This window comes from Lynx rufus, unplaced genomic scaffold (genome assembly GCF_022079265.1).
Source record: "Lynx rufus isolate CCGP_SWC_20201006 ecotype Redwood Valley unplaced genomic scaffold, mLynRuf1.p SCAF_1, whole genome shotgun sequence".
NCBI lineage: Eukaryota > Metazoa > Chordata > Mammalia > Carnivora > Felidae > Lynx > Lynx rufus.
Window position 1 is genome coordinate 196,279,685 of NW_025814823.1, and position 12,137 is coordinate 196,291,821.

General features: G+C 44.1%; 1 protein-coding gene across 1 annotated transcript; it reads left to right on the forward strand.

Moving 5' to 3' along the window:
* The first annotated feature begins 1,652 nt into the window (after nt 1-1,652).
* RBM22 (RNA binding motif protein 22) lies at nt 1,653-12,137 on the forward strand. Its single transcript, XM_047092363.1, has 11 exons — nt 1,653-1,794; nt 2,238-2,291; nt 3,253-3,282; nt 4,118-4,250; nt 5,498-5,598; nt 5,699-5,871; nt 7,160-7,360; nt 8,794-8,958; nt 9,733-9,821; nt 10,032-10,163; nt 11,014-12,137. The coding sequence occupies exons 1-11, from the start codon at nt 1,741-1,743 to the stop codon at nt 11,142-11,144; spliced, it is 1,263 nt and encodes a 420-aa protein (XP_046948319.1). The 5' UTR covers nt 1,653-1,740; the 3' UTR covers nt 11,145-12,137.

Consider the following 12,137-nt stretch of genomic DNA (forward strand, 5'->3'; position numbering starts at 1 on the left):
TCTCTGGGTTGTGGTTTTGAGCCCCATGCTGGGCATAGAGTTTTCTATACAAAAAAATTGTTTTTAAATCTTAAAAAAAAAAAAGATAAACCATAAAGAAGCTCAGCTAAATCCAAGCACTTTGCCTTACAGGAAAATATACACTTACCATTTAACAAGTAATCCCACTCCTTGGTATTTACAAGTGAAAACCTATGTCCATGCAATAACATGTATGTGAATGTTTATAACGGCTTTATTTATATTCACTGAAATCTGAAACAACTCAAATGACCATCAACTGGCATATGGATTTTTTTTAACCCACCCGGTACATCCAAGAATCTCAGCAATGAAAAGAACAAATATGGAAGACTCTCAAATACTATATTGGAAGAAAAAGAAATCAGACCCAAAAGGCTATAATAGGACTCCACTTATGATTTTCTGGAAACAGCAAAACTATAGGGACAGAACAGATCAGTGCTTGTCAGGACTGTGTGTGGGGAGAGGGGAATTTACTTGGTCACGAGGAAACTTTTTGGAGTTATGAAACTATTCTATATTTGTAATGAATATATGCAAAAATTCATAACTATACAACTAAAAGGTAAACTTTTACTGTACGTAAGTTCAACCTGATTTTTTAAAAACTGTGGTGACTTAGGGGCGTCTGGGTGGCTCAGTCGATTAAACATCTGACTTCAGCTCAGGTCATGATCTCACAGCTTGTGGGTTCGAGCCCCGCGTCGGGCTCTGTGCTGACAGCTTGGAGCCTGGAGCCTGCTTTGGATTCTGTGTCTCCTCTCCCTCTCTGCCCCTCCCCTGCTCGTGCTGTGTGTGTGTGTGTGTCTCTCTCAAAAATGAATAAACATTAAAAAAAAAAACTGTGGTGACTTGAACATAATAGGTATTTTAATGATACACTATAAGTGTACAGAATGCTTGAATTCCTAAAATATTGGCAGTGCAGTAATGAGTTGTTCAAAAAACGATGTAACGATGCATGTGTTGATGCATAAGACCCTTTAAATTTCAAGAGGGAAAACACTACTATTGTCTTTGGATTTGTGGCTTCACCATTTATTAGCTACACTACCAGAAGAAGCAAGTTAATCACTAGCTCTAAGCCTCACTTTCCTTTTCTATAAAACAGGGACAATCACACTTGCCTAGAGGGTAGTGGTTTGCCAGATACAATAAGGATACCCAGCTAAATTTGACGTTCAGATAAACGAGTCATTATTTTAGTATAAATCTATTTGGGACATATTTATACTAAAATATGGTTTGTTGTTGATCTGAAATTCAACTTTAGACGTTCTGTGTTTTTGCTTGTTAAAACCGGCAACTTTACAGAGTTTATTGTGAGAAATAAGACACTGGCACGTCAAGACGTTCGTCCAACGTTTGGCATAATAAACGCTCCACGGGAGCTAACGCTGTTTGAATCCCATCCCCTCATTCCTTGCTTGTTCCTCTATTCTTTCGCTCAATTTTAAAATAAATCTATTGTACTTCGGCTCTTCTTCCTAAGCACGGACCAACTCAAAGAAAGGACCAGGGAAACCCACCAGGCCGCCGAACTGTTAAGCGAAGAAATTCCGGGCGACGTCATGACGCACGAGGCCCGCCCCCAAGGGCGCCCAAGACGCATAAATAAGACGTCAACGGGCCGGGAACCAGCCTCGGGGCCTGACGGGATTGTGGCGGTCCTCTCTCCCAACTCGGAAGCCGCCACTGCCTCCAGACGCTCTCAAGATGGCGACTTCTCTGGGTTCCAACACCTACAACAGGCAGAACTGGGAGGATGCGGTGAGTATGCCTGCCGGAGGAGGACGGAGAGAGGCGGCGAAGCCGGGCCTCTTTGGGGCGGGCAGGGCCGTGGCTGTGGATCGGCCGAAGGAATTCCGGGAAGGAGCCAGCGCTGCGGCCTAGCTCGGCCAAAGCGGGAGGCTGGAGGGCGGCCCTCCTTCGGGCTTGGAGGGAGGGGGCTTAGCCAGGGTCCGGGACCTGCCCCCTTCCCACCCCTGCCCTCTCCTCTCATTTCGAGCTGGTCTTTTTTTCCCGCCGCTTGCCGGAAGTGCAGACAGCGCCCCCTCCCGCGACCGGGCCCGTGCAGAACCTCGGGTTCCTGCCCTACCCTGTCCCCCACCCTCGCTCCTCGCCTCCCCTCCCTCCCCCCGTCCCCACGAGTGTGGCTGAGATGGCAGGGTCTTCCGAGCCTGGCTTTCAACCAGATTTCCCACTTTCACCAGGACTTCCCCATTCTGTGCCAGACATGTCTTGGAGAAAACCCATATATTCGAATGGTGAGTAATCGCGTGTGAAACGAGAATTCTTCAGGTTCTGTCATTGTTGTGTTACCTACACGCTGTCCGTGAAATGCTTCTCCTAGCCAAGCCAAAGCAATGATGCTCCTTTACTAACCCAAAACACAGGACGATTTGCAAAGGACTGTCATGCTTGTTCTGTCTTTGGAACTCAGCGGCATTCCTGAGATCCAGGAGTCATAACAACAGCTAATATTTGTTGAGCATTTATCTAAGAGTGAGGTGTATTAACCAGGCAAATACGGTTTATGTTTTTTCGGTATGGCAAGCAAGGAGCAGAGCTTGGATATAAATTCAGATAGGCTGACTCCAGGGACCTTAGCAAGGAAGGAGGAGAAACTCGGTGTCCTGATTCCTGATCCAATGCCTTTTGGCCACTGCACCTTGTAATCTGTTTAGTGTAAGGTAACCCCATCCTTACAAATAAGGGTAAAATCACCAGCAGTTAACATTTAATAATTAGAATAGGGCTGTGTTGTGATCCGTCTCAGAGATCTTGATTGACTGTATACAGACTGTCTGCACAGGAGGGTATAGTAGGTACCTCTGACTAAACTTTGTAAAATGGGCTAGCCATAGCTACGTCCTCCATGATTTGGGAACTGTGGACACTATTAGGAATTTTAGTTCTTAAGCGAGAACTTGGGAGCCAGAAGTGAGCGGAAGAGTTGTGGCAGTGGAAACATACATATTTACCCAGTATTAGATCCATAAGATTCTTAAGAGAGTATAATTCATAGCAGGTAGTTAGAATATATCTCTGTCATCCCCTGCCCGCCCCCCCCCACCCCCCAAAAGAGGTGGTCCCCACACACAGATACACACCTCATTAGGATGCCGGGGATCTCCAGACACATTCTTAGATTGTATTTAGGGAAGGAGCAGACATCTAGTTTTTTTCTTTCTGTAACCTGCTGTTTTCTATTTTTTTCTGTTTCAGACCAAAGAAAAGTATGGGAAGGAATGCAAAGTAAGCATGTCTCTTAAAGAGTAATGATTTGATTTGATTTTCCTTTTCTTTTCAATTTGCTGGGCTTTGAGCTTCTCCAGTAAAAGTCAATGCTTCACAGACTTTCATTTATCATTTATGTACTCACTGACTGTTAACTGTTTAGTGTGAGAGGTAAGAAAGTGAGGCCTTTAATGTAAAGGTTCTTAACCTGGCATCTGTGAATGGGCTTTGAACCCTCAGAGATGGTATACTGAGTGTTGTTGTCTGACCGTGCACATGAGGATTTAATTTTTTTTTTGACATTAATTTATATTTGAGAGACAGAGCACGAGCTGGGGAGGAGCAGAGAGAGAGGAAGACACAGAATCCGAAGTGGGCTCCAGGCTCTGAGCTGTCAGCACAGAGCTTGAGACGGGGCTCAAACTCACGAACTGTGAGATCATGACCTGAGCCGAGGTCAGATGCTTAACCGACTGAGCCACCCAGGAGCTTCCAAGTGAGGATTTTAGCAGAGGAGGAAGGTCATAGCTGTCATAAGATTCTTAAAGGAGTATATGGCATTCCCCACTGTCCCCCCAAAAGATTAAGGGTCATATGTTAATGGTGGTTACCTCTAGTGTGGGGAGGACTTTGACTTTTGAGTATTTCATTTCTGTACTGTGTTAATTTTTTAACTCCTGGGGATGGGTGTTCTAAATGGAATCGAAGTGTCAGATGGTGTTTAGACTACATGATTGCTAAGATCTCTTCTAAACCCTAGAGTCAAGGATCCTTTCTTTAAATCCCCTGTTGTTATTAAATCCCCTAGCTTGATTGGCCAGACCACCATCAGGGCTCTTATTTTGTTTTCCAGATCTGTGCCAGGCCATTCACAGTATTTCGCTGGTGCCCCGGTGTCCGCATGCGTTTCAAGAAGACTGAAGTGTGCCAAACCTGCAGTAAATTGAAGAATGTCTGTCAGACGTGCCTCTTGGACCTAGAATATGGTATGTTTGCCCTGTCTAACAGATCTAAAACCATGCAGATGCAGGTGCCCTAGATGACAAATTAGTCTTTGTTTCCTACTTCTTACCCCATCTCCAGTTCTTATCCCCCTTTGGAGTGCCTTTTGTGCTCTGCTTTTCCTAGGAAGAGGAGAATCGTGCCAGGCCATCCTAGAGCCCTTCCGGACAAGGGGAGGAACTTAACTTAAGGAAAAGTTGGGAATTAATCAGGACTGGCCCAAACCTCTCTGTACATCCATGTAGCCAAAGTGAGGCAAAGGCATTGTTCCTATGGTAGATAATCTCTTTGCCTTGGGCTTCTTTCAAAATCCAAAGCTCTTTCCCACAATCCCTACCAGAAGCATAGGCTAATTGTGCTTTAGATTTCTGAGTTTTGGGGACTGATGTGCTATAATTGCTCCTATTTTAAAAGTAATTTGGGAGTGATTTTTTTTTTTAACTACAAGTGACTTTTTGTTTATGAGAAAAATACTTTTTCAATAAGAGTTTCTACTATACAATAAAATAAAAGGGAAAATATAAGTTTATGTATGTTAAGAAAGTTAGCTGCTAATCAGAGTCCTGGTCATATATTGTTTAATATTATTTACTTACATGTTTGTTAAAAGAAGTGTTCTGGTTCTGGAATATAGTGACTCTTACTGACTATGACTATCCAAAGGATCTAGAACACCAGCCTAAAAATAACCCACTTTTTATGTTTATTTAAATAAATCCTGTTCCAGTAAAAGCTAGGTACTTCATTGATTACAGGTCAAATCTGACCATAACCAAAGTTTGTTCATCTAAAAGATTTTCTAAAACCTTCGTTTCAAATTTCATGACAGCTTAGGAATTTCGACAGTTGCATAGAATGCTCTTTGGTAGTTTTGGCCTGATGGTAATAAAGATTTCGAATAAAAATAAAGCCTCTGGGGGCGCGTGGGTGGCTCAGTCGGTTGAGCATTGGACTCTTAATTTCAGCTCAGGTCATGGTCTCATGGTTCATGGGATTGAGCCCTGCATCAGGTTGGGATTTTCCCTCTCCCCTCTCTCTACTACTCCTCCCCGCTCACTCTCTCTCTCTCTCTCTCTCTCTCAAAATAAATAAACATTAAAAAAATAATAAAGCCTCTGATACCTAGAAAGCTGGAGGAGGGAACAACGATGTTGTATTCCATGTGCATGTTCAATATGGATTTGTTTTAAAATGTATCTTGAGGTTTTTTTCCTCCTTTCCTTTGTACCAGGCCTGCCCATCCAGGTTCGGGATGCAGGATTGTCTTTTAAGGATGATATGCCAAAGTCAGATGTCAACAAAGAATACTACACACAGAATATGGAGAGAGAGGTGTGCTGCCACTTTCTTGATGTAATTTTATATTTGGTAGAATCCTAGTGGATTGATAAGTCTGTGTAATTTATCTTTTGAACTTGTCATCCCTCTGTAGATTTCTAACTCTGACGGAACACGGCCAGTTGGCATGTTGGGGAAAGCCACATCCACCAGTGACATGCTACTCAAACTAGCCCGGACCACACCCTACTACAAAAGGAATCGACCCCACATTTGCTCCTTCTGGGTAAAAGGAGAATGTAAGAGAGGAGAGGAGTGTCCATACAGGCAAGAGCTGAATTCCATTTTCATTATTTGCTTTTAGATAATTAGTCATCTAAGAAATGGGAGATGCTAGCTTAAACTATTTCTGCTTTAAAATCTACAAGTTTAGGGGCACCTGGGTGGTTCAGTCGGTTAAGCCTCTGACTTTGGCTCATGATCTCACAATTTGTGGGTTTGAGTCCCATGTCGAGCTCTGTGCTGACAGCTCAGAACCTGGAGCCTGCTTTGGATTCTGTGTCTCCCTCTCTTTGCCCCTCCCCTGCTTGCACACACTCTGTCTCTCTCTCTCTCAAAAATAAATATTAAAAAAATTTGGGGCGCCTGGGTGGCTCGGTCGGTTGGGCAACTGACTTCACTCGGGTCATGATCTCACAGATTGTGAGTTCGAGCCCCATGTCAGGCTCTGTGCTGATACCTCAGAGCCTGGAGTCTGCTTTGGATTCTGTGTCTCCCTCTCTCTGCCCCTCTCCCACTCACGTTCTGTCTCTCTCCTTCAAAAATAAACATTAAAAAAAAATTTTTTTTAATAAATATTTTAAAAATGTGATAAACAAGTTTATGCAATTAGTGTCGTATATCTCATGTCTTAGGACTATTAAATTTAGAAGAGCTTGATTAAATTGTTTTTACTTGTAATGGGACTTTTACTCGTAACCAAGCCTTGGGAAACTAAGTTATTTTGCCATATAATAAGATGTTGACTCTAAAAGTTTCTGCCTGAGAAGTATGTCATGGTTTAAATCTCAGTGTGTAGTTGAAATCAAAGGAAGGCCAGACCTCTCACGGGTATGTGAGTATGTTTCAGTCAAGACCGCCATGCGTCTGGATCAGAAGTTCTTGATTAGGTATTGGTTAACCCCACACCCACCAAAAAAAAAAAAAAAAAAAAAAATTATCTATACTTTTTTCTGGGGCTGGTCCACAGCCTTAATGAGACTCTCCGTGGAATGCAGGACTTCAGGTTCGTTAAGAACCATTGCCCTAGAGAAGGGTAACCATGTTTTGATTACTTTTTGTTTTGAAGCAGAGTGTGCCAAAAGCATTTCTTTATAAGGAAACTCTGTTACCGTAGATGGTCATTTAAATGGCTTTTGGGAGGCTGGCAAGTGTTTGTGTGATACAGTAAATCCTTCTGGTGTTAGCTTTGTTGTGTTACTTATGTTTTGGTATTGCCATGGTTTCTAGTTCAGAAGGCATTTCAGGGTATATGTACGTAGCTACTATTGGGTGATAACCTGTAAATTCTTTTCCTTTGTTTTACCTTCATGTGTTGTTCTGTCTTGAACCATAGGCATGAGAAGCCAACAGATCCGGATGACCCCCTTGCTGATCAGAACATTAAAGACCGATATTATGGGATCAATGACCCTGTGGCAGATAAGCTTCTAAAGCGGGCTTCAACAATGCCTCGTCTGGACCCACCAGAGGACAAGACTATCACCACGCTGTATGTTGGTGGTCTAGGCGATACCATTACTGAGACTGATCTAAGGTTTGTAGATAAAATTTTATGAGCTCTCTGCTTTTAACTGCCCTGAAATACTTTTTTGGGCAAAAACACAGGCAACAGGATAATTCTGTACAAAGTACATTTTTCTTTAGCCTCTCTATAGTTATGCTAATTAGTCATGCTAACAAGAATTTTTATAAACGTGTCCTTTCTCTTGCCAGAATAGTAATGTTCATCAGCAGTGCTTATAGTGCTTACCTGATCCTTCCACGTGATAATAATCACATGAGATTCTGTTTGACCCAATAGCCAAATAGGGTCTTTTAAATATGGCACATATCCAAGAATGATTAATTATGTCAAGGAGGGAGAACTTGGCAGTTATAAAACTCTCATGGTTTAAATTGTTGGCTTTTTAAAGAGATTTCTGTTTGCTTTGTTTATATTATTCTTGGCTTGTATTTTGCTTGGCCAATGGGACATCTAGACAGATAGTGATGGAAATTACCCCTTCCAGTTACCCACTTATCTCCTATAAGTGTATAACTGGCCCTTGGTAGCCTGTCTCCATTAAACCCGGTCCAAGTGAGCTAGACAGTCCTTACTGCTGGCCGACGCTTTCCCTGCCCCTCCCTTTTGTTTCATTGTTGTTGTTGTTACATAGCCTTAAAAAACTTTTTTAGAGGTGCCTGGGTGGCTCAGTCAGTTAAACCTCTGACTTTAGCTCAGGTTATGATCTCGCGGTTCATGAGTTGGAGCCCTGCATTGGGCTCTGTGCTGACAGCTTGGAGCCTGGATCCTGCTTCGGATTCTGTGTCTCCCTCTCTCTCTGCCCCTCCCCCACTCATACTCTGTCTCTCTGTCTCTCAAAAATAAATGTTTAAAAAGATTAAAAAACAGGGTGCCTGGGTAGCTCAGTCGGTTAAGCGTCTGACTTCAGCTCATGATCTCATGGTTTGTGGGTTCGAGCCCCGCGTCGGGCTCTGTGCTGACAGCTCAGAGCCTGGAGCCTACTTAGGATTCTGTGTCTCCCTCTCTCTCTGTCCCCCCCCCGCTCATGCTCTCTCTCTGTCTTTCAATAATAAATAAACGTTTAAGAAAATTTTTTTTGTTGTTAATTAAAAACCAAACTTTTTACAATGTTCTTGGCTCATGAGCCGCGGGGCTGAGTTTGCCAGCCCCTTATGGAGGGTTTAGGGTCCCTACGAAACCTGGATACTGGAGCCTCTTTTCCTCCATGGAACAATCCCTGAGATGTTTGTAAACCTTTATTTACTCACTATGTTTCTTATACTCTCTCTCAGTAAGTAGTACCCACAGTAGGGCAGGGTACTGGGGGAATTACCTGCAGGTAGTTAGGCAGATGGCCAGGGGGCCACCTGCCTTGTGTGTGAGTGAGTGCAAGAGTGAATAATCCACTGCAACCTCCTGGGAGTGTCATTAACTCTCCTGTTTCTCTGTCTGTATCCCTTCAGAAATCACTTCTACCAGTTTGGGGAGATCCGGACGATCACCGTCGTACAGAGACAGCAGTGTGCATTCATCCAGTTTGCCACGAGGCAGGCTGCAGAGGTGGCTGCGGAGAAGTCCTTTAATAAGTTGATTGTCAATGGCCGTAGACTCAACGTGAAATGGGGAAGGTGAGAATTGGGCTATTTTACGATGTCTTTATTGAGATTTTCAAGGAAGTGTTTCATTATCTGGGGGCTAGTATGCTTTTGGTGAATGGGTTTAAGTCAGTAGGACCGTTAAAAACAATGTTTCATTCTCTGACACTTCTCTAACACTGTGGACATTGGGAGGATCCTGCTTTGGAAATTTATTCAGGGCTTTGCCGTTGTAATCTACTCCTTTGAAGGTTCTTACCTTTTGTGACCAGCTATTATAGGCCAAATATAACATCAGGGCAAGAAAGATTGGATTTGAGAGTTTACAAATGCATTAGACCTAGTTTCTGCCCTCTAGGGGCTGGTTGTCCAATGGAGAATAGCTAATTGAAGTTTGAAAGTGATGATTGCATAAGAGAGACTCAGGTGAAATACCCTGAAGGTTCAAAGGGAGAACATGTTTCCAGCTTGGAACTAGGAAGGAGCGCCCCTTGTGGGTGCTTCCTGTGTACTGATTAAGCACTGCGCCAAACACACATAGGTCGCTGCTTCTTGTCCTTAACAGCATTTCCAGCAGAGTTTGAATCCAGGTCTTTCTGGCTTTAAAACATTTGCTTCTGTCTACTCTGCACTGTGGCATTTAGGGGAAAAGAGTATTCTCTGAAAAGGAGGCAAGGAGCAAAGGAACTCTATTTGACTGGGAAACATGAGAAGCAGAGGTGTGAGAGAAGGTGGGACAGAGTGCTGACATTGTGTGTGTGTGTGTGTGTGTGTGTGTGTGTGTGTGTGTGTGTGTCTGTCGCCCAGGTCCCAAGCAGCCCGAGGAAAAGAAAAAGAGAAGGATGGAACCACAGACTCTGGGATCAAGCTAGAGCCCGTTCCAGGACTGCCAGGAGGTGAGTGCAAACTTCCTGCCTACTGGGTAGCTTGCTGACTTCAAATGCTCACACCGCCCTGCTGTTCCTCAGTGTCAGGAGAGACCCAGGCAGGTCTCTGGCTACTGTAGCAACTCTTTTCCCCCAGCAGGAGCCCCGGGCTTAAAGGAGGTAGAAACATTGTTGCACGGTCGTCTTCCCTTTGACCGTTGGCTGTTTTCTCTTCTCCAGCTCTTCCGCCTCCTCCTGCAGCCGAAGAAGAAGCCTCTGCCAACTACTTCAACCTACCCCCAAGTGGTCCTCCAGCCGTGGTGAACATAGCCCTGCCGCCACCCCCTGGTATTGCCCCGCCCCCACCCCCAGGTAACATCTATCTTCTTTCTTAGTAAATAGGTCTCATTTAGCCCAGAAAAATCTTTGTGCGAGTCCTGTCTCCACACCTCATTATCATGGCTAAATCCTCTGAGTTTGCCCCGTAGAGGTCTGCAAGTAAGCCTGATTTGTTAGGATCCCTGATCTTTCATTTTTTTCCCTGGCCTGCCAAGGAGGAGAAGGTTGCCAGTTTTCTAAAGATCTGAGTGTGTATGATCAGAATGGGAGTTACTGGATTATAGTGATCGCTCATCAGTTTGTCCCCTGTTTGGCTCAAGTTACATTTGACTTTATCTTGGGGTGGCGGGGGCAGTAATAAGCAGTTCCAGGACTAGCACTTTGTGTAGCACTGCTCTAGAAAATGTCAGTGGCCATCTGAACAGTGTAGGTAAGTCACAAATAGCCGGTTTTCCTGTGGCAGATTTCCCATACTCTGTAACAAAGTCCTGGTTTCTGAACACCTTCCATTCTAGTATAAAGCATTGAGGTTGGTGGTGACAGAGTCTGGCATCAGCCTGGTTCCTTCCTCACTTCCCAAATCCTGATTGCATCCTGTCTGGTAGGCTTGGCATGTTAGGCACCAAAGGCTCAGATGACATACTACCAGATCCCTTTGGGTCCTGTGGAGTTTTCTTTTAACCTGGTCTGAGGGGAAAGCTTTCTAAAGCTGAGGAAGTACTACAGGTAGACATTCCTAAGCAAGTCTGTGAACTGACATTTTCTGAAGCCCCTTGTCAATTTGACTTACGGCTAGGTGGTTTTGACCTTAGAAAGATTCACAGGTTTGAAAGGTTGTCCAGGAAACGGCAAGCCTAACAAATTTGTCCTCTCCCATCTGCAGGTTTTGGGCCACACATGTTCCACCCAATGGGACCACCCCCTCCTTTCATGAGGGCTCCAGGACCAATCCACTATCCTTCTCAGGACCCTCAGAGGATGGGAGCTCATGCTGGGAAACACAGCAGTCCCTAGCACACTATCAGCACGCCAGGGCTTTACGGAAGAAAGGGCGCTCAAAAATCCCAGTAAATGAATCTTGGAATAAATATATTTTTTCCTTCCTTTGTAGTTTCCGTGGTAGCTGAATGTGTTCAGATGTGGGCAGTCGGAGAACGACAGCCATGCTTTCCTACACGTGTTCCAAGGATTGATGGACCTCAAATAAGCTGCCATTAACACATCTGGTTACTGCTATAACATTGCTAATAAAACTCAATGCCTGTTCTCCTTACTTGTATGGCGAACAAGCGACTGGGTGAATTGGAATGTCTAACGGAGTTACCATCCCAATTATATGTTCATTTTGTATCTTTTTTGGGGGGGAAAAATTGACCTGCGCTAAGATCTTTTTGACCATTTTTATGTCCATTGGGTACTTTTCCTTTTTATCATCTGAGAAAAGATTACTAGTACTAATCATTGTAGTGGCATGAGTGTGATTTAACACTTCGGAAGTCACGTTCTCAAGGAGACAAGTAGAAGCCAGCACCCAGCACAGCCCAGATCCTTCCTTACCTCTCCTCTCCTCATTTATTACTAAAGGCATCTGGCGGCTAGTTTCACTTCTCGGCCCTGCTAAAACAAGATGAAAACAAAAACCGCTTTCTAGTCCTATCAGTCGGATGGAAACACCGATGTCGTGGAGCTCTGTGTTGTTGAAGAAATCTGGCGTCTGGGATGAAATGATTTTAAAGAGCTTCCCGTAAACCATGTGAACAAACTGTGAAGTGAAAGTGGCGGCGTGCGTCGGGCTGGAAGTCTGTGGCCCGTGGCTGGGACTGTCCTCTAGCATTCACCCTCGTGTGTCTTCAGCGTCTCTCTCCTCTTAGTCCCCTGCTGCTGGGCAGAGGACTCTGTTTGGTCTTAGAATGTTTGGATATAACTGAATTGTAGACGGCAAGAATAATTTGATGTTGTGTTGTGTGTTTTTGTTTTTAAAAAATTAAAACGGGTCAATTTTCCAAA